This window comes from Heptranchias perlo, chromosome 21 (assembly GCF_035084215.1).
Source record: "Heptranchias perlo isolate sHepPer1 chromosome 21, sHepPer1.hap1, whole genome shotgun sequence".
NCBI classification, from domain to species: domain Eukaryota; kingdom Metazoa; phylum Chordata; class Chondrichthyes; order Hexanchiformes; family Hexanchidae; genus Heptranchias; species Heptranchias perlo.
Genome location: NC_090345.1, coordinates 49231315 through 49250897, shown reverse-complemented (window position 1 = coordinate 49250897; position 19583 = coordinate 49231315). Strand labels below are relative to the sequence as shown.

At 45.0% G+C, this 19583-nt stretch overlaps 1 protein-coding gene across 1 annotated transcript in view; it reads left to right on the top strand.

The window, feature by feature from the left end:
- The window catches only part of LOC137340253 (broad substrate specificity ATP-binding cassette transporter ABCG2-like), a 192241-nt gene that overhangs the window by 125664 nt on the left and 46994 nt on the right, over positions 1 to 19583 (top strand). Inside the window, exons 8-10 of the mRNA XM_068002671.1 lie at positions 633 to 901; positions 1012 to 1094; positions 7935 to 8024. Coding sequence (XP_067858772.1) covers positions 633 to 901; positions 1012 to 1094; positions 7935 to 8024 — 442 coding nt within the window. The remainder of the gene's footprint in view (positions 1 to 632; positions 902 to 1011; positions 1095 to 7934; positions 8025 to 19583) is intronic.

Below are 19583 nucleotides of genomic sequence, written 5' to 3'. Positions count from 1 at the left end.
ATACACCCAATAGCGTAATAGCTTCTCTATTGTTCCTTAATTCTAACCAAATAGATTCTGTCTTTGACCCCTCAACTACATCATCCCTTTCCAGTACTATAGTAGTTTTTTTGATTAATACTGCCACTCCCCCTTTCTTTCCTTCCCTATCTTTCCTGAATACCTTGTAGCCAGGAATATTAAGTACCCAATCCTTCATTTCTTTGATCCAAGTCTCTGTTATTGCCACATTAACATAGTACCATGTGGCGACTTGAGCCTGCAGCTCACCAACCTTATTTATCACGCCACGTGCATTTACGCATATGCACTCCAAACTCATGTTAGACTGCCTTGAATTCGTCCCCTGTCTGACTCCTCCTATTTCTGATCTATTCTTTACTCTATTTCCATTTGTCCCTCCCAGTCCTCTCTGCACCTCGTTTCTCCTTTCTAATATTTCATCCTGGTGCCCATCCCCCTGCCAAATTAGTTTAAACCCTCCCTCACAGAACTAGTTAATTGCATGTTGTCATTAAATAATGCTCACTAATACCAATCCACACTAGGCTTGTACCAGTAGAAATACGGTACTGGAGTGTGTTGATAAGTTTATGGAGATGCTAAGTTTATGGAGATGCTCATTCTTTCAGTTGCAGAAAACTCAACCTCAGATTACAATGATGTGGAAAAGGAAAAAGCTATTGCAGAGAAGCTGGCTGAAGCCTATATGAAATCAAGGCAATATCAAGACACAGTGGAGATGCTTAAGAAGATAGAAGGAAACAGAGATGATAGGGAAATTAAAGAACTACAAATGCTATCGGTTACTTATACAACAACTTTCTTTCATCAACTTTTCTGGATTAGTAACCGGATATTTAAGAATCTTATCCGAAACCCACACGCATCTATTGCTGAGGTGAGAGGAATTGCACACTAACTGACATGAACACCAATTAAATATATATGTGAATTTTGTACAGATCTCTGCTGAAATGGTTTTACATTACGTCTGTAATCTCATTGCAGGTATTTATAAATAGTCTCCTGGGATTGTTTCTTGGTGCAGTCTATTTTGGAGTAAAACTTGATTCAAGTGGAATTCAAAACAGGTACAAACTATAAATTCAACATTGTGAAAAGGAAATAGTTAACTTTTTGCAGTTCATTATTTTGCTTTTCTTTTGTGAATGATCAAGGTCCCAAAGATCCAAGGGCTATGATCCCAAAGTTTGCGGGGTCAGTGGGAGTGCACCTAATTTGCTTAAGGCCAGCAGATGCCCATGCCAAATGGAAGCATCTCTGGTGTCCGCCTGCCCTATGCAGCTGAAAAATCTGGTGCCTGCCCACCATTTGTATCGAGGGTGCACAGGCCATATTGTGTGGCCGCTTGGATCCAGATTTTTAAAAAAAATTGTCAGTCTTTAGGGGCCTAGGCCGCTTCACTTACCTAGATCACACCAATGGGGTGCACATGCATCCATCTGGAGTTTGGTGCAGCTCATCTCTCTCAACATATCAGTCTTCTGTCATATTCCTGGTGATGACTGAGTGAGGAAGCAGGAGCTCCTGGCATAGCGAATCCCTATTACTGGGACTTGACGTCATTGGCTTTGTAAGGAGCAGGCCCTTGCAAGGCTGATGGAAAATCCAGAAAATGGAGGGGACCCAGTGCAACCTGCTCCCTGCTGTTTTCTAATGGATTCAGCCAGACTCCTGCTGGAATTATGGCAAGAGTCTAGCAGAACCCCTGAGGAAGCTTGAGCCCTATCTATCTATGTATCTATCTATCTATAATATATTAAAAATCTTAAATCTGCATGCGTTTCCTGTCAACTTCGTCCATTATAAATTCCTTTTTCCATATTTATAATGGAAACTGCATCTGTAAACATTTCACACCCTTCTGCTAATGTGGGCTTTGCAACACCACTACTGACAGGAGAGTGTAATTACAGCATGACATGTTTTATTTGGCAGTTTCTATTATAAAGGAATTTATAATGGAAATATAAAAATAAGGACATAATTTATAATTTCTAACCCCACTTCACCTGAAGACTACACAGTCATAGCTCCCCAAATGCAACGCACATCAAATTGACTCGCATCTTATTAAAAATCTTACGCCTGCAGGTGCTGCTTGTCTGCAGATCTTACTTCCTGTTGTCATGATTTGTCACTATTTTTGTGCCAACTTTTCCCATTGTAAATTTCTTTGTCCACATTTAAATCAGGTTTACCTATGTAAACTCATCACTCTGATTGCACCAGGTTCACACAAATCACTTAAAATGCTTTCTGAAATTTATTTTCATCCACCATTTTTTACCAGTAACTGGAATTTCTAACATCTAAAATGGGGCTTAAACAAAACAAAAAAATCTTTAAAAATGCTTTTTTAAAAAAAATACAATAACATGATTAAATGTACCTAATGAATTCCCTTTTGTGTATTTTAATACTGTCATTAAAGCTTTTACTTGAGGGCTTCAGCCTTTCCTAAATGCCTGGGCTTAAAAGTGATATTTTTGCTCAGAGGGGTGACTCTCTGAGCTGAATTTGGATTGTGTAGTCTGAGCATGTCCAGTCTGCCTAATTTCCAAAGATGCATCAGTACTGTTTAGTCAACTGTACTGATGGAATATTTTTCTTTCATTCTGCCACTTTCTTCATCAGTAGCTTGTCTTCAAATAATTTTGAAGTGTCCTAATTACATAGCTGCTGTAGCTTTTGTTTGATATTCTATAAATATCAAAAAGTGCATTAAGCTGACAGAGAACAGAGACAGTGGTCAGATATCGAGGGGATGAACTTAGCGGTAGCGCAAAATGGGCCATAATGAATTGGCAGCCCATTTTTCAATGGAAACGAAAATTGGGCGGGGTGTAAAAATCGCCCGTTTTGCATTACCACCAAAGAGCAATTTCACCCCCTGAGAGTTGTTGAGCATGCGAGAGATGGGGATCAGAGAGAGAAGTGGGTGGGAAGCACGGGGAGAGAGGGTCTTCATTTACAGTTGGTTCAATTTTTTAAAAAATTGAATTTTAAAGCCAACTAATTATCTCACCAGTGTTTGGTTGACAGTAAGAAAAGGTCATTGCTAATAATTTACACCTATGAAACAGATTCTAATTTCTAACACCTGTGAAATAGAGACAGATAAAGAAAGAGAGAGGGGTTGAAAGACGAGGAATTGAGAGGGAGGTTTAGGGATGGGGAGTTCAAAGGGAAGTTGGGGAGAACGGTGGTTAAGAGAGAGTTGATTGGGAAAGGAGGTTTCAAAGTGATAAATAGCAGAGGGTTCGAGAGAGAGAGGGTGTCTGAAAGAGAGAGGGGGGGGTGATTTTAACCCCCATGAACGGGTGGGTTGAGGGCAGGTAGGAGGTGAAAATAGTTTTTATTTGGGTCGCAATCTCAACATTTTCAGACTTTACATTTCCAGTGGGAAGCCCATGTTTTACCCGCTCACGTTAAATCCGGAAGTGAAGCCGGGTTGCGGTCGCAACCCAAAAAACAACTATTTTTAACTCCCACCTGCCCCCAACCCACCCGTTCTTGAGGGTTAAAGTTACCTCCATGAGATTTGAAAGAGAGGCAGGTGAGAGGGGGCATTGAGAGAAAGAGAGACAGGAGATTGAGATAAAGAGGGAGATTGAGAGAGAGGGCTTGAGAGAGAGATTTAAGGTTGAGAGAAAGGGGACTGAGAGAGAAGGGGCATTGAGAGAAAGAACGACACAGTGCGAAAGGTAGACAGATAGTTTCTTTGAATTTTGAAAGCAAACAAAGCATCTTTGAACAAAACCAATTACGAGGGAGGCTGAGGGGGAGGAGAGGAAGGAAATAAGGTAGCCTCTAACCTCTCACTACCTGCGCTTTAGAAGAGAAAGCGGGATGGGAGGGGGTGGGTGAAGAGTTAAATGTGAGATAAATGACAGTGGACCAAGGGAGAGGGCAGGATTAAGGGATTGAATGGGTACTTCAAAGGGAAGAGGTAGTGATTGAATGGGTATTAAGGAGGATCTTAAAGTAAGAGAGGCAGGTTTAGAGGCAGAGGAGTTTAGGGAAGGAATTCTAGAGAATGAGACGGAAGGCACAGCTGCCAATAATGGGGAGAAAAGAGGTGGAGATTCACAAAAGGCCAGAGTCAGAGGAACAGAAATTTGGGGGGAGAGGTGTAGGACAGGAGGAGGTTACAAGATAGGGAGGCCATGAAGGGATTTAAACACGAGGATGGGAATTTTAAATTTGCGATGTTGAGGGACCAAGTACCAATGTAGGTCAGCAAGGACGGGAGTGATGGGTGAGCAAAACTTGGTGCAGGAAAGGATACACACACAAAGTTTTAGATGAACTGAAGTCTAAGGAGGGTGGAAGGCAGAGGCAGGGATGTTACAGAAGTAGATGGTCTCTGGATGGAGAGGATAGGGATTTGGAAGCTCAGCTGAGTCGAATAGGACGCCGAGGTTGCAAACAGTCTGGTTCAACCTGAGACAATGGCTGGGAAGAGGGATAGAATCAGCGGCAATGGTATGCAGTTTGTGGCAGAGACAAAAATGATGGCTTCGGTCTTCCTAGTGTTTAGCTGGAGGAAATTGTGGCTCATTTAAGACTGGATGTTGAATATGCAGTCTGACCATAGAGGCAATGGAGGGGTTGAGTGAAGCAGTGGAGAGGTAGAACTGGGTGTTCTCATGTGGAAACTGACATCTTGTCTGTGGAGGGGCAGCATATTGATGAAGAGGAGGAGGGGGTAGTGAGAGGTAGGGGCAGGAAGAGAAGCCATTGCAGGAAATGCTCTGGTTATGTTTGGATAGATAAGAGTGGAACCAAGTGAGGGCAGTTCCACCGAGCTGGACAATGGAAGAGAGGTGTTGGAGAAGGATGGTGTGGTTGACCATGTCAAAGGCTGCAGAGAAGTTAAGGCAGATGAGGAGGGATAATGCACCATTGGCACAGTCACAGAGGATGTCACTGGTGACTTTGGTTCGGGCCATTTTGGTGGCTATGGGAGGTGCATAAACCTGATTGGAAAGATTCAAATAGGGAGTTGCAATAAAGATGGGCACAGATTTGGGAGGCTCAAGGACTTTGGAGACGAAAGGGAGGTTGGAGATGGGGTGGTAATTTCTAAAGACAGAGGGTTTGAAGTTAAGTTTTTAAGGAGGGGTTGATGATGTCAGTTTTGAAAGGAAGGGGGCAGTACCTGAAGAGTGGGAACCAATTATAATGTCAGCTAGCATGTGGGCCAGGAAGAGAATAGGGTGGTCAGTAATTTATAGCGAATGGAGTCAAGGGAGTAGGAAAACGTCTCATGGACAAGATGAGATCAGAGAGGGCATGGGGGAAATGGGAGAGAAGCTAAAGAGGTTCAAGGCTAGGGCAGAGGACTGGGGGGAAGTTTGGCTTGGTGGGCAAGGGAAGAGGGATGACAGCATATGCAGTTGAATGAATGGTATCAATCTTGGTGACAAATAATTCCATAAGCTCATTGAACATGTTGTCGGAGGTGAGGGTGGAGGGGGCAGGCAAGAGAGGTTTAAAGGGACATTTCGTAGTGGAGAAAAGAAGCTGGAGATTATCTTTATGCTCTTCAGAATGATTCTGGAGTAGTGCGTGGTTTTGGCAGAGCAGAATGAGGCCAGTTGTGTGCCAGATACCCTCAAGTCTGCATTACTTGAATTTGCGGGAATGAAATTGGAGGCCATACCAAAGGGACAGACAGTAAAGGTTTTGCTTGGGAACAAGGGCATCAATGGTAGAAATGAAGGAATGGCTGAGCAATTTGACAGCTGCAAAATTATCTTGGTGAATGGATGGTTAAAGGTTTGGCAGTTGTAAGTGACTTGGGGGAGAGATTTTTTCCAGGGTTGGATGTAGAAGAAAGTGGGGTTGGAAGAGGGATGTGAGTGGTGCGGGATATAAGGAAATGGTCAGAGATGGCCTTGTTAGTGATTGAGACGATGGAAGAGAGGTCATGGGAGATGGCATAGTTGAAGGGGTGGCTGTGAATATGGGCAGGAGAAATTATATGGAAGGAGAGGTTTAGGCAGAACAGGAGGATGGTGAATTCAGAGGAGAGAGGGTAAGGGAAGCTGAGATGAATATTGAAATAACATTTTGGAATAGAGCATATGAGCAATTTGAAACATGAAATGTGGTAAGTGTAGTACGCTTCGGAGGAACAGGTGTCTTTTGGACCTATGGGGGTGAAATTCAACTTGGGCAGGGATGCAAAATGGGCAGTATCGCATCTGCCGCCCGTTATACATCCAGTCCAAGATTCACTTCCATTGACTTCAGTGGAACTAAATATTGGGCAGTGCGTATAACTGGCAGCAGATGCAATATTGTCTGTGTTGCATCCCTGCCCAAGTTGAATTTCACCCCCATGGTTCTCAAAACTCTCCACCACTTGGGTTTTCCTCACATCATGTCTGGGTCTATTGTGGACTAATTGATAGAGATTGATTGCAATGATTCATCAACAACTCCATTATCATTGTATCATGCGATTACCAGGATGGTAGAAGGCAGATGGTAGATGGATCTTGGTCTTTTTTCGTCTAGCAATTCCTATGTTATCACTGAGGATGAAGAGTCGCTCAGTGCAGAGATGGAGGGAGGGAGGATATCTCAGGGAGAAACTTGGGTTGAGGCTTGGATGAGCGGCGACAGGCAATGAGAATTTAAATGAGAGGCAGGAGAGGTGGAACAAAGGCGAAGGAGGTACCAGAGGAGTAGGGGGAAATACCAAGATGTGACTTGGTGTTAAGGTCCACCAGTCACCATGGTGATTTGTTGGCAGATAATGGAAGGTATAGCTAGGCGGATAGGCTTCAGTAAGGGACAAGATGTCACCACCCATGAGCCAAGTTTCAGTCAACCCAGGATGTTAATATAATCATCAGCAATAAGGTCATGGATGGCAAGGGCCTTGTATGTAAGTGAGCAGAAAAGCTGGTGGGAAATGCAGAGGGGGCAGTGGTTGTTGATCCATTGGCAGAGTCCAAAGGGTTAGTGGTGAGTGGGGTAGTAAAGGATGATGAGTTAAGCTCCAAGCAGGTTTGCTAGTTGGGAAGGTCAGCAACAGTCGTGAATGGAGCAATTGCGGTTGCTGCTGGTGAGTATACAGCAACAGGTGTCTCGTTGGCTCTTTAGAAAGTGCCAAGGGAGGCACAGAGGGCAACTGTAGGCTAATTGAAGGCGGAATTCAAGTCTGGGACGGCAGCAGTAGAGTAGTATTGCAGAGGAAGAGTACAGGTTGGGGTAGAAATTGACAGCACAAAGTATCTGAGCGGGAGAAATGAAAAATACTGCTAGATACCAGTAGTCTCCAATGTTCTAAAACTCCCCTCCTTAGTTTTGGTGCACCTCAGGATCCCTCTCCTTTTCTGCACTCCAAAAACTTACAACCCTCTTAGTACTCAGAAACCTTTAGACCACATTCCCAATGCTCCATGATCACATAACCATGCCCAATGTTCTGAGGCCTTGGGAACTCCCTGCCTAATGCCCATAGATCCTAAGATCTCTCTCTTTGTGATCCCAGATCCTAAGACCTCTGGAACCTCAATTTCCAATGCTCTCAAAACCCTCAACCCCATCCCTGGGGCTTCCAGAGTCTGGAAGCCCATCTCAAAATATTGCTAGACTCTGAGGACCAATCCCAGTACCGCCATATCCCAGCATCATCTCCAGTGCTGATAAGTCAGTATCCCTGGTAATCCGACTGCATACCATCCCTTTTCGTACATATCCTCCAGCTGACTGAGGAATACCATGGGGTATTTGCTAGGATAAAAGTAAATGTTGCAAATATCATGAAATGGGAGCAGAGAGGATTTCCCAATTTGTACTCCCAGCAGGCAAGGCTTTGCACCAGTAACACACATTTGTAATGTTTATTGCATATTCTAGATGACATTGGCTGATTGTTGTATTTCTTATAGGGTAGGTTCTTTCCATTTCCTTGCTTCCTACCAGTGCTTTAGCAGTGTGTCTGCCATTGCATTGTTCATCCAAGACAAGAAAATCTTCATGTAAGTGTGCAGCTGTTGCTTATCAACCACAAATGATTATTGTTACAGATCTTTTAGATGGTCTGATAACTGATGTTGCACAATGGGGCTACAGAATAATTGATCCCTTCATGTTGCATCAGCTATTGTATTCACCTACATTGGACAAGATACTGAACTCTGCTCAATTACTGTTTCAATCAGAATTAAACATTCTAGTACAGCGATTCTAAAACCTTTTCAGGCTGGGTCTCATCATCTCAAATGCTTTCGGGCTGGGCCTCACCTTTTAAAACTTTTGTGGCTGGGCCCCCCCATCTCAGACCTTTCTGGATGCTGGTACAGATAAGTCTGAAAAAAAAAGGTAATCAAAACGTATATTGTTATCATTCTCTCTCCTGCATCTTTTGGATGAAATGTTAATCCGAGGCCTCCTCCGCCTTTTCAGGTGGACATAAAAGATCCCTTGGCACTATTTGAAGAAGAGAAGGGAATTCTCCCAGTGTCCTGGCCAACATTGCTCCCTCAACCAACACCACCAAAAAAAAGAATAACGAGTAATTCTTGCTGTTTGTGGGATCTTATTCTGTGCAAATCGGTTGCACATTTGCCTACATAACAATAGTGACTGCATTTCAAAGAATTTCACTGATTGTGAAGCACTTTGGGAATTCTGAGGATGTGATAAGACGCCATAGAAAAATAAGTTGTATTCTTCTTTTCTCATTTCTTTCCTTATTATCTCCCTCTCCTCCTCTTTAGTGGCATTTTATATTTTTCTCTCTTTCTTAGTTTATCTTTGTCAGTATTTGTTTTCCTCTTGGTATTTATCTCTATTGTTGCTGCAGTTTCTGAGGAAATGTTTCTGAGAGCTAATTCCAAACTCCTCTGAAGGCTGCCACTTTCCCCATCAATGTCAGCATAGACACACTGACTGAGATGGTTTGAAAGAGTTTCAGTGAAAGCCTGAAGCACTGAGCTGACATTGATCAACTATGAATTAAGGCATTTAGGCTGCTCACAACTCCGTAGCCTAGATTTTCTAATCGGGCATATACCCAATCAATAGTTGAGCAGTGCCCAAACCGCAGCCTTGTGACCTGTAGTGCACTGACCCTGGTTGAATTATATGACAGGTAAGCTTCAGGCATGGGAAATGCCTCTGATTGGAGACTTGTCCATCAGGTGGGGGGGGAGGGAATCACGTGATGTAAAGGGGCAAGCACAAAGTATCAGCTGGAGAAACAAGCAAGCTTTTGTGTCAAAAATGGCTGGAAGGAGTCAAGTAGGCTGCACAGGGGCCTGCATCATGGATGGGGCAGTAGATATTCTTCTCGAAGAAATGTGACAGAAGGGATTGGGGTTCCCTCATTGACCGAACAATGTGGGCTCCCAAGAGCAGCAGCCCAGGGTGAATGGGAAAGGTTGCCTCCAGCATGAATACTCATTCACAACACCATGTACTTGCTCAGGAAAAATCTCACGGTCTTTACCAGGACAGCCCACCATTACCTTCCATTAATATAGTATAAGGTACACTGTGCACCCCCAGCCTTCACCTACAAATGTTCCTCTATTCACATCCTTTCATGTATTCAGCCTAAAAGAATTCTCCTTTCTAATGCAACTGAACATTGCACGTAAAAGTTATCATACACACCATGGGCTGCAGTTGGGTATGTTAACATTTGTTACTTTTCACTTCTTGTACTCTTCTCCCGTGTTTCCAAACAGTCAAGACAACTTACTAAGGCAGGTTGGCCTGGATTATTCTCTGCAATCCCGCCCAAAATTGGTTGGGATCATGGTGGTGAATGACCTAAAATTCAGGCGATGAGCCCGACTGCTGCCTCACCACCTGTGGGATATCCCTCCCTTGGGACTATCACTGGTCTCTTCTTCCCCATGCCACATGCAAATGGCGGTGGATGGACGGGGCCCAGTTGATTTGCCTTCCGTCCATTCAATAACCGTTGCTTCCCAGGGGTCACCTTGGGGAAGCTGGCCTGGGAAGCAGCAGCATTGATCTTGACTTACCCCAATTGAGCGAGAGAGCCTTGTAACGGCCCCATCTTCCCCTATTCCAGCCCCTATTTACATTGCATATGCCACGATCTCTGTCATAGCCTACTTGGCAGCTGATCTTTCCATTTTCAGGGTGCTTCTAACCTTTAATTGTCTGGTTCTCTTCTGGAGCTGTACCGGGAATTCATAGCCGGGAAAAAACGGAATCACTCTTGGTGGTGGGAATCGTGGATGATGAAAGTTCCACTCCTCTGGAACACTGCCATTGGAAAGGTAATCCTAGCCATTGATGTCACAGAGTGAAATGTTTATTTCTTACCTCGATACCAACTCCCACTTACTTCATCATCATATTTCTTCTCCCCCATTAACCCAGACTCTATTGTAATAGAGTGCACTTGAAATGCACACCACTGGGACACAACTGAACTTGTCTGTATTTCCAAGTTCAGGTGCTTTGCCTTTTGGAGCATTCTGCCAGTGGGCAATGTGGCCCTCTTTGGGGTGCACATCTATTATGTGGTGAAAATGTGAGTAATGCTGCAGCCTTAAAGGCCTGTAGCAGCTTAAAGGCGCTTATCTGAATTCTCTTCCCTTTTGGTGGGTTAGCAGTGGAACATAAATACTGCCTGTCCAAGCGATTCTGCCACTAACCTGCTGCAAATTCCTCTCCAGGCCCTCATTTGCTCTGCAGGGCAGCTTTAGAGTTGTAATAACATGTAAGATCTGGATCGATTTACCGCCGCTGGGATGGAAGAAAGTTAATTTCTGGTGCAGCGTTTAAAAGTTTGCAGCTAGTTAAAGGGGACTTTCACTTTTCTGCAAGAAAGTCTGAAGCAGCATCACCTTGGGGGTGTCAGCAGCAGGGAAGGCTCCCAGATACTCGGACGCATCAGTGGAGATTTTTTTGGCAGAAGTGAGGATGAGAAGAGCAGGACTTTTGGGCATTGAAGGCAGGAAGCCCCATTCGAGGGCAGTTCAGGCTGTGTGGAGAGGTGGCAGAGGCAGTCAATGTGACCTCTACCACTACAACTGCCACACAGTGCTGGAAGAGGTTAAAGGACCTCACAAGAGTAACAAAGGTAAGTAAGTCTAGGCTCTGCTGCAATTACATGTCTACCACTCATACTACCTTAACTCACCTTACCTATCATTCTTTTTCTCTTTCAGCACCTGGGTGTCAGGGACACTCATTAATTCAAATGAAAACCTCTCAAAACACTTGACCATCATCTTAACTAACAACTCCGTCAATTCACATAGCCTGCCTCATGGGCTTCAGCTAGTCTCCAAGGTCACTTCATTTAAACAGACCTTCACCTCTCTCCATTGTAGCATGCATGCTTCATATGGTTCAACATCAGCTGCTCATTGTACACTCCACCCCATATTGCTTTCCATTGACGTCAGTGGTCAGGAAATTCCTCGGACCTGCTCCTGCTCCACTGGCGTTGCTTCGCTGGATGTGCACGGATTCCCCATTTACGTGTGTAAACAGGTTTTTGCTGCACTTCCGGCAAAATGATGCCAGTGGAGCAGGACCAGCTCTGAGCAAATTCCCGCTCGTTGACAGGCGAAGTGGTGACCAATTTGACAGGGCAGAGGTCCTTGTCCGATCTACACGGGCATTCGGGCCACTGCTAAATTGGTCAGGGCCTTTCAATATTGAAATGAGGCTCGTGTGTTCATTTCCTACCCAGATTGGTAAATTTGTTTACACTGATATTTCCAGGTCTTGAGCAGCCTAACCAGCAGTCCTTAAAGGGACCACTGGAGATCAATCAAAAAGTCCCAAAAACTTCGAAAATGTTCATAATTGTGAAGTCCAAAGGAACAGGAGTTCTCCTGGCTCCACAAAACAACTGCTGGCCGCTGCCCGCCCACCTTCGCCTCTCCTCCAGATCGCCTCCCCCACTCCCGGACTTATCCGTGGGTCTCGGTGTGGGCCAAAATTGGTAAAGCCCTAACAGGTGAGCTGCATTGAGGTGCTTAATTGGCGTTCGCAGCTCACCTGATTTATTCTGCTGAGGTCCGAGGACGAATTTAGTTCGGTTTTCGCGTCTCTCCATTCCTGTTACTGCCTGCCACTAGAATTGCACCTGGTTTGGGGCACTAAGAAATATAGGCCTCACTGTCTCTTTAAATGAAGTGTCTTTGAAAACCATCTTTCATTGGCTTACCACCTCTGGGATGGAGATAACTAACAGTCCTGGTGCAGCTGTTAAAAGGCTGGATCCAGTTAAATGGAGATTTTTGAATTTAAGCTCCAGACACTACAAGATGGCTGAGGGCGCAGCAGTTTCATGTGTGGCAACAACAACAAGAACACCAATATTCTCAGATGTATCTATAGAGGTGCTTTAGGCAGGGCAAGGTGGGGCTGTCTCTGGGCACAGAGGGAAGGAAGCACCACAAGAGGGTGGCACAGGCTGTCTGGAGGGAGGTGGCAGAGTCAGTCAGTACATCCTGCAATACCCCAAGAAAATCCATACAATGCTGAATAAGGTTCAGTGACCTCATGAGGGTGGCCAAGGTAAGTCAAGGCATTTGTACCAGCCTGCATCCTAATAGAGCCTTCACTTATCACCTGACTTCTCATACTCTCCCTGGGTGTCAGAGGAAATCACTAATGCAAAGGGCAACCTCTCCAAACTTTTACATTCACCAGCCACTCTCTCGACTAACTTTGCTTGCCACAAGGGTTACTGCTAGTCTTCAAGGGCACTTCATTTAAAGGGACAATGTACCTTCAGTTCTGATCATCATGGATGCATTTGCTTATACAGGGTAAAGTGTCCAAGCCTGTAACTTCTCTTCTTCTGTCTTCTCTTCCTCCAAAGAAAAAGTTGGCCTACAGCCAGATAAATACTATTGGGGGAGGACCACCTCGATGGAAGACCCTGAGTCTGCAGGAAAAGGAAACTCTCTAGGCGCACAGGAGAGCCTGCAGCAGAGGGCAAGGTTAGAGACAAGTTGGCAGCAGAAGGTTGGTAAAGGCAGGGAAAAGCTCTCCGAACTCCTGAGCTTTCTCAAATTATTGCAATATCCTTACACTCAGCAACCAGTTCTCCAAAGGGCAATGTCACTGTCTGCACAACTGAATAAGCCTCTCTGACTTTCCCTTCATAGGGGTTGCTTTGCAGGAAAAGGCTAGCCACTCTGTTGACCACCCAGGCATTTCCCAAGAAACAGCTGTTGCTATTCATGGATATGCCATTCCTGTCACTTTCTCACCAACTCCGTCATGGCATCTTACCCGCACAAGCACTAGCGCAGAGACACCCACTCATGAGGAATTAACAAGCGAGTCAGAACGATTGTCATTGGGGGAAGCAGTAAGCACTAGTGATAATGACTACGTGGGAGTCAAAGAAAGGGAGAAGGCTGAAATAAAAACAAAAAGTGCTGGAAACACTCAGCAGGTCAGGCAGCATCTGTGGAGAGAGAAACAGAGTTAATGTTTCAGGTTGATGACCTTGCAACAGAACTGGAAGAAGTTAGAGATTTAAGAGCTTCTAAGCAAGTACAGAGCCAGGGAAAAAGTGGGGGTGGAGGTGGGGGGGGGGAGGAGTGGGGAGAACAAAGGGTAAGGTGTATGATAGGGTGGAAGGCAGGAGTGATTAAATGACAAAAGGGATGATGGTGCAAGGCAAAAGGGGGTGGTAATGGGACAAAAAAGAAACAAAAGATGGATCCAGAAGAAGTGTAAGTGGTTACAGCAGAACCAACACCAGCACTTGCTGTCCAAGAAAATCCAAGTGGTGGTTTTTATCTGAAGTTGTTGAACTCGATGTTGAGGCCAGATGGCTGTAAATCGAAAGATGAGGTGCTGTTTCTCAAGCTTGCATTGAGCTTCATTGGAACAGTGTAGGAGGCCGAGGACAGAGGTCAGAGTGGGTGTGGGATGGAGAATTAAAGTGGCAAGCGATTGGAAGCTCAGGTCACGCCTGCAGTGGCCTCCCCAATGTAGCGGATATCGCATCATGAGCAGCGAGTACAGTATGTTACGTTGGAAGAAGTACAAGTAAATCGCTGTTTCATCTTGAAGGAGTGTTTGGGGCCCTGGATAGTGGGAAGGGAAGAGGTGAAAGGGCAGGTGTTACATCTCCTGCGCTTGCATGGGAAGGTGCTGAGGGAAGGGGAACGGTGTTGGGGGTGATGGAAGAGTGGGCCAGGGTATTGCGGAGGGAACGCTCCATTCAGAATGCTGAGAGAGGAGGGGAGGGGATGATGTGTTTGGTGGTGGCATTGTGCTGGAGGTAATGGAAATGGAAGAGGATGATCCGTTGAATGTGGAGGCTGGTGGGGTGGAAGGTGAGGCCAAGGGGTCTCTATCGTGGTTCTGGGAGGGAGGGAAAGGGATGAGGGCAGAAGTGCAGGAAATGGGATGGACACGGTCAACCCTGTCAATCACAATGGAGGGGAATCGTCAGTTTAGGAAAAAGGAAGACATATCGGAAGCACTGGTGTGGAAAGTGACATTGTCAGAACAGATGTGACAGAGATGGAGAAACTGGCAACATGGAATAGAGTCTTTACAGGAAGTGGGAGGAAGTGTAATCAAGGTAGCTGTGAGAGTCAGTGGGCTTATAGTAGATATTTGGTGGACAACCTATCCCCAAAAATGGAAATAGAGAAGTTGAGGAAGGGAAGTGAAGAGCCGGAGATGGACCATGAATGCGAGGGAGGTGTGGAAATTGGAAGCAAAGTTGATGAGAGAGACAAAGACAATGTCCTTGGCCGAGAGAGCCAAGGGAGTTAGATCTCATGGTCCAGCTTTCAAAAAGTAATGGCTAGGAGCATAGATTTCTTGTGGAGACATGAAGTTGAGATAAGTGGAAGGAGTCCACTACCTGCATCTGCAACACATTGCAGGAAGTCTCTCACAACCTGCAGAATACCCTGGAGAGCCTGGGAAATTGCTGCAGTGTCAGGCTACCAGGAAGAGCTTCTAAGAACATTGGTGGCTTCCGGAGTGGCAGCTAACAATATTACAATAAATGCTTTCAGCAAGGCAATTTCACAGGGTTTCAAAGAGGTGATTGGGACTTTTCAGCCTGTGATGACGCTGACTAATAGCACCTCTGAGCCTGTGCCATGCACTAATGGGCTGCGAGGAGTGGGCACTGATGCTGCTGTCTCCCTGGAAAGTGGCAGCAATGCTGCTGCCTTAAGGCTCCCTGCAATGCCTTCACATGAGGGAACTCCAGACTTGGGCCCAGCACCCCTGTATTATTACAAGGGAAAGGGTACAATAGCATAATGGTTATGTTGCTGAACTAGTAATCCAAAGGCCCAGACTAATAATCCAGAACATGTGAGTTCAAATCCAACCTTTGAGAATTTGAGTTCAGTTAAAGAAAAATCTGAAAATGTAAAGCTTGTACCAGTAAAAGTGATCATGAAGTTGTAAAAACCCAACTAATTCACTAATGTCCTTTAGGGAAGGAAACCCACACCAACATGGTTAACTCAACTACCCTATGAAGTGGCTTTAGTGATATGCAATAAATACCAGCCTTGCCAGTGACACCCACATCACAGGAATGAATTTTTTAAAAAGGGCTGCTGGAAAATGATCCCTCTGAGACAGCAACTACCCTGAGATGAGAGTCACCTCAGACATCTAAAGTTCCATGGGAACCATCCCAGCCATCCACAGTCAATCTCATCTCATTCAGGGAACACTTTGTAGCAGTCGTAGATTAGGAGCTAAAACAAATATGTTAACTGGACCAAAGTAGAGTCACAAAGGGTGTTAAGAAGTAGTTGTAGATGGGGAGAATGGAGTTTTGTGGTAAATGGTGTTGTTTAAAGTAAACACGGCGTGATCACAGAGTTGTGAGTTCATATTCTGTATTTGCTTTCAACTTTTGGGAGTTGGAAGATGATGTTATTTTGGTGAGTTGACCGTTATTTTTTGAAAGCATTGGGCTCTCAGTTGTGATTACCTTGCTCTGGCAGTTGGCTGTTGGCTATACTGTTCTACTTCGTCTTCTTCCTGTGCATCCATGTTGTGGGGAAAGAGGTTCTTCCAAACCCTCTTCATCATCATCATCATCATCTTCTGGCAGCAGCAAAACTTCCTTCATGGCAATGTTATGAAGAATGCAACATGCTACAATGATCCTGGAGACTCTGGCTGGGCTGCACTGCAGTGCTCCACTCTAGTTATGCAGGTATCTTAAACAAGACTTCAGAATGCTCGATGACACTTCTTGTGGCCGCATGGGCCTTATTATATCTGTTCTCCCATCTGTATGCGGGAGCCTCATTAGAGTCATCAGCTGTGAGTGGAGAAGATAAGTCTGGATACCAATTAAGCACCCTAATATACTGTCTTAAGTCTTGATGGCTGGAATAGTGGATTGTTGCATGATGAAAGAGTCATGACGGCTCCATCAGTATCTGGTATCGACATGCATAATCAGGTGATTAGCATCATACATCAGCTGGACATTGATAGAATAGAAGCCCTTTCTGTTCATAAAATAGAGTTTTTTATGGACCTTTCAGTGACACCAGTTCCATCAATTGCTCCCTGTACCAGCCAGCCTATAGAACTGGGTAGTTCTCTCTTTTTGCTTCATTGCTTCCACTGGGAAGGAAATGAATTGTGCAACCATCCTGACGAGAGCATCAATAACATTGATGAAGCGGTAAGCTGCTGACTGGTTAATGTTGCACAAGTCACCTGATTTTGTCTAGAAGGATCCAGTTGCAAAGAAGTTTAAGGTGGTCACATAAACTGATACAAACAGTGCTGTCCATCTGGTTTTCAGCCAGCAGTTGACATATTTCCTCAATTGCTTTAGGAGAAAGCATTGACATCTGAGGCACAAATGTTCAAATAATGGTCCGATGACGTAGTTTGGACCCCAGTGTAAATTTAACTGGGCGGGTCAGAAGTCCTGCTCTGCAGCAAACCCGCTGAGTAAAACTTAACGGTATTGGCTTCACAAACTGACTGACATGACTGGAAGCTGAGTTTAAAGGGGCACTCACCTACAGGCACTTAGGTCATTAGGATCTGTACCATTGTGAGTAGTGCATCTGCAAGCCAGTTCTGAGCTTCTAGTTTGCTTCTTTCTCATTTTTTCCCTCATTAGACACTTGATGCTTAGCATGGGTGCTATTTTTGATTCACTCCTTTTGGATGGATGTACAGTTGGAGGAAGAGGAGGGGCAGCAGTGGCAGCCCCCTGAAAAACCAGGACATGCAGAAGCTGCGCCTGTTAGAAGACCAGAGGTGAGGGGGGCTGCTTGCAGAAGGCATTACCTAACCCATAGGGTCTATTGGCCAAGACTTACTTTCTTAGATATTTCTGTGGAGCATTGCAGGAGGAGGTTGCACTTCACCAGTAAGGAGGTTGCTGACCTATGGAGCCTCTTGCAGCAGGACCTACTGTCTGTTGGACTAGGGGGCTATGCATTGCCAGTGGATGTCAAAGTCATCACCGTCCTTAACTTTTTCACCACAGGATTCTTCCAGGTTGTTACAGAGGACATCACCTGCATCTTCCAGTCTTCAGTGCAGAGCTGCATCAAGCAGGTCACCAACGCCCTCTTTGTCAGAGCAAGCCAGTACATTACCTTCCCAATGGACACCAACTGCCAAAATAAGAGCTTTCTGGGTGATTTGCTCCATTGGCTGGCTTCCCTTGTGTCCAGGGCATAATAAGCTGCATTCATGTAGCTATCAGGGCACCAGAAGATATGCCAAAAGCTTGTGTGAACAGAACATAGAAGTCTAAGTAAGACCTTCCTGGTTTGTAGTCCTTGGTGACTACATGTCCACGTGTCAGCAAGAGACAACTTCTATGATGCCTGACTCTAAGAGTCACCACTCTGGCCTCTTGCATATCCTCATTCTTCTCTGCATAACATAAAAATAATGGTGTTCTGATAGGGAAATCCATGCCTAGAGTCCTAAGCAGTAGTTTGAGCAGAGCAAATTAGCAACAAAGGTCCTGACTTATATCTCAAAATACTTTAAAGAATGCGATGCATGCAATGAAACACCAACTTTCAGTATGAGCACACAAATGCCTCCTTCCACCTAAGGGATATCTGCTGCAGCCTCTACTGCCACATTCATAATGGTGTTAATTGTTTGGGTGAAAATGGTAGGGATAGGGTACACTGGCCATGACCCCTTGAACCCAATTAAATTGAGCAGTTAGCTCTTCTGGCAGGTCTTAAAGGGGACGCAAATTTCTGAGAGGAGAATGCAGGTGCAGTTTTTTTGGGACGGGTTTGAGGCAGTACGCTTAAAGAACTTATTCTGCTTTTTTTACCATTTCAAAGTGAGCAGGAACTTAGAGGTGAATTTGTCCCACACAGTCAGACGGACAGGCGAGGCTGTGGGAGATGGCGTGAATTTTCTCAAAATATTCCTATGATTTTATACGCAGCAATAATTTCTTCAAAGTGAAATGTCACATTATAAAGGTGCCTTGGACGAAGAGGCTATCTATACGGATGGCCACTGAGGTACTTTGAAGGCACCTAATTTTACTTCCGGGTTTCGCATCTCCAAACTCCACAGGGGGCCTACTGTGCACCCGAATGACACGATTTAAAGCGCATTATTTAAAGGGCTAGTCCAAGAATGGATTTTGAAGGAGAAAGGAGAAATGGTGTCCAGGAGAGCAAAGGCAGCACCAAGCTTTACTGATGCCTCCCTAGATGTACTACTGGCTGTAGTGTGAAGCAGGAGGGAGGTAATTTACCCAAGCAATGGGAGGAAGAAGCCCGGTTCTCTCACCATGAAGGCGTGGCTGGAGGTGGCACTAGAGGTGAGCAGCAAGAGCTTGGTGCCCAGGTCTTGGCTGCAGTGTAGGAAGCGCTTTAATGACCTAATCAGGACAGGAAAAGTGAGTACATTAGCTGATTCACCCACATCCTGTTAAATGCAACACCCACCCCCCTCACTCTGTCTTGGCAAGCCTACTCCATCACATCATTCCTTACACCCACATCAACCATCCTTCACTTTCTGTGCACTTCATCACCTCCCAATCTGTGTACCCACCACTGCCACTCACCCCAATCCTGATGCAATGTGTGCATTTTTCTGATAGTCATCCTCTGATGCATCTGTTTCATTGTCAGCCTCACCCAAATTAATGTATCCATCGGTTGAATACGTCACATTCAGTCACTCACAGGTCTGTGTAGGGGGTGGTGGTATGTGTCTGCTTCACCTCTGACTTCTGAGCGGTTCGAATCGTTCCTACTCCCTGGGTTCTAGACCTTGGACATATTTGGGGGTTGTGACAAAGTGCAGCAGACAACTGGTTTTGGTGCAAGAAACTTTGATCTTTATTCAAGAGAGAAAATACAACACAACAATCTTAACACTCTAATAAAATGGGGAACACTTAAGTACACATGAGGGAAATTACAGTAGAAAGATACCTCACCCCTCCCAATCCCACTATACTAACTAAGTTGGACTCTAAAGGACCAGAGATAGTGCTCACCAAACGAATCCTTGACAGTAATTCACCCAGAGCTAAGTCAGAAATAGATTGTAGAGTGGAAACTTTGCGG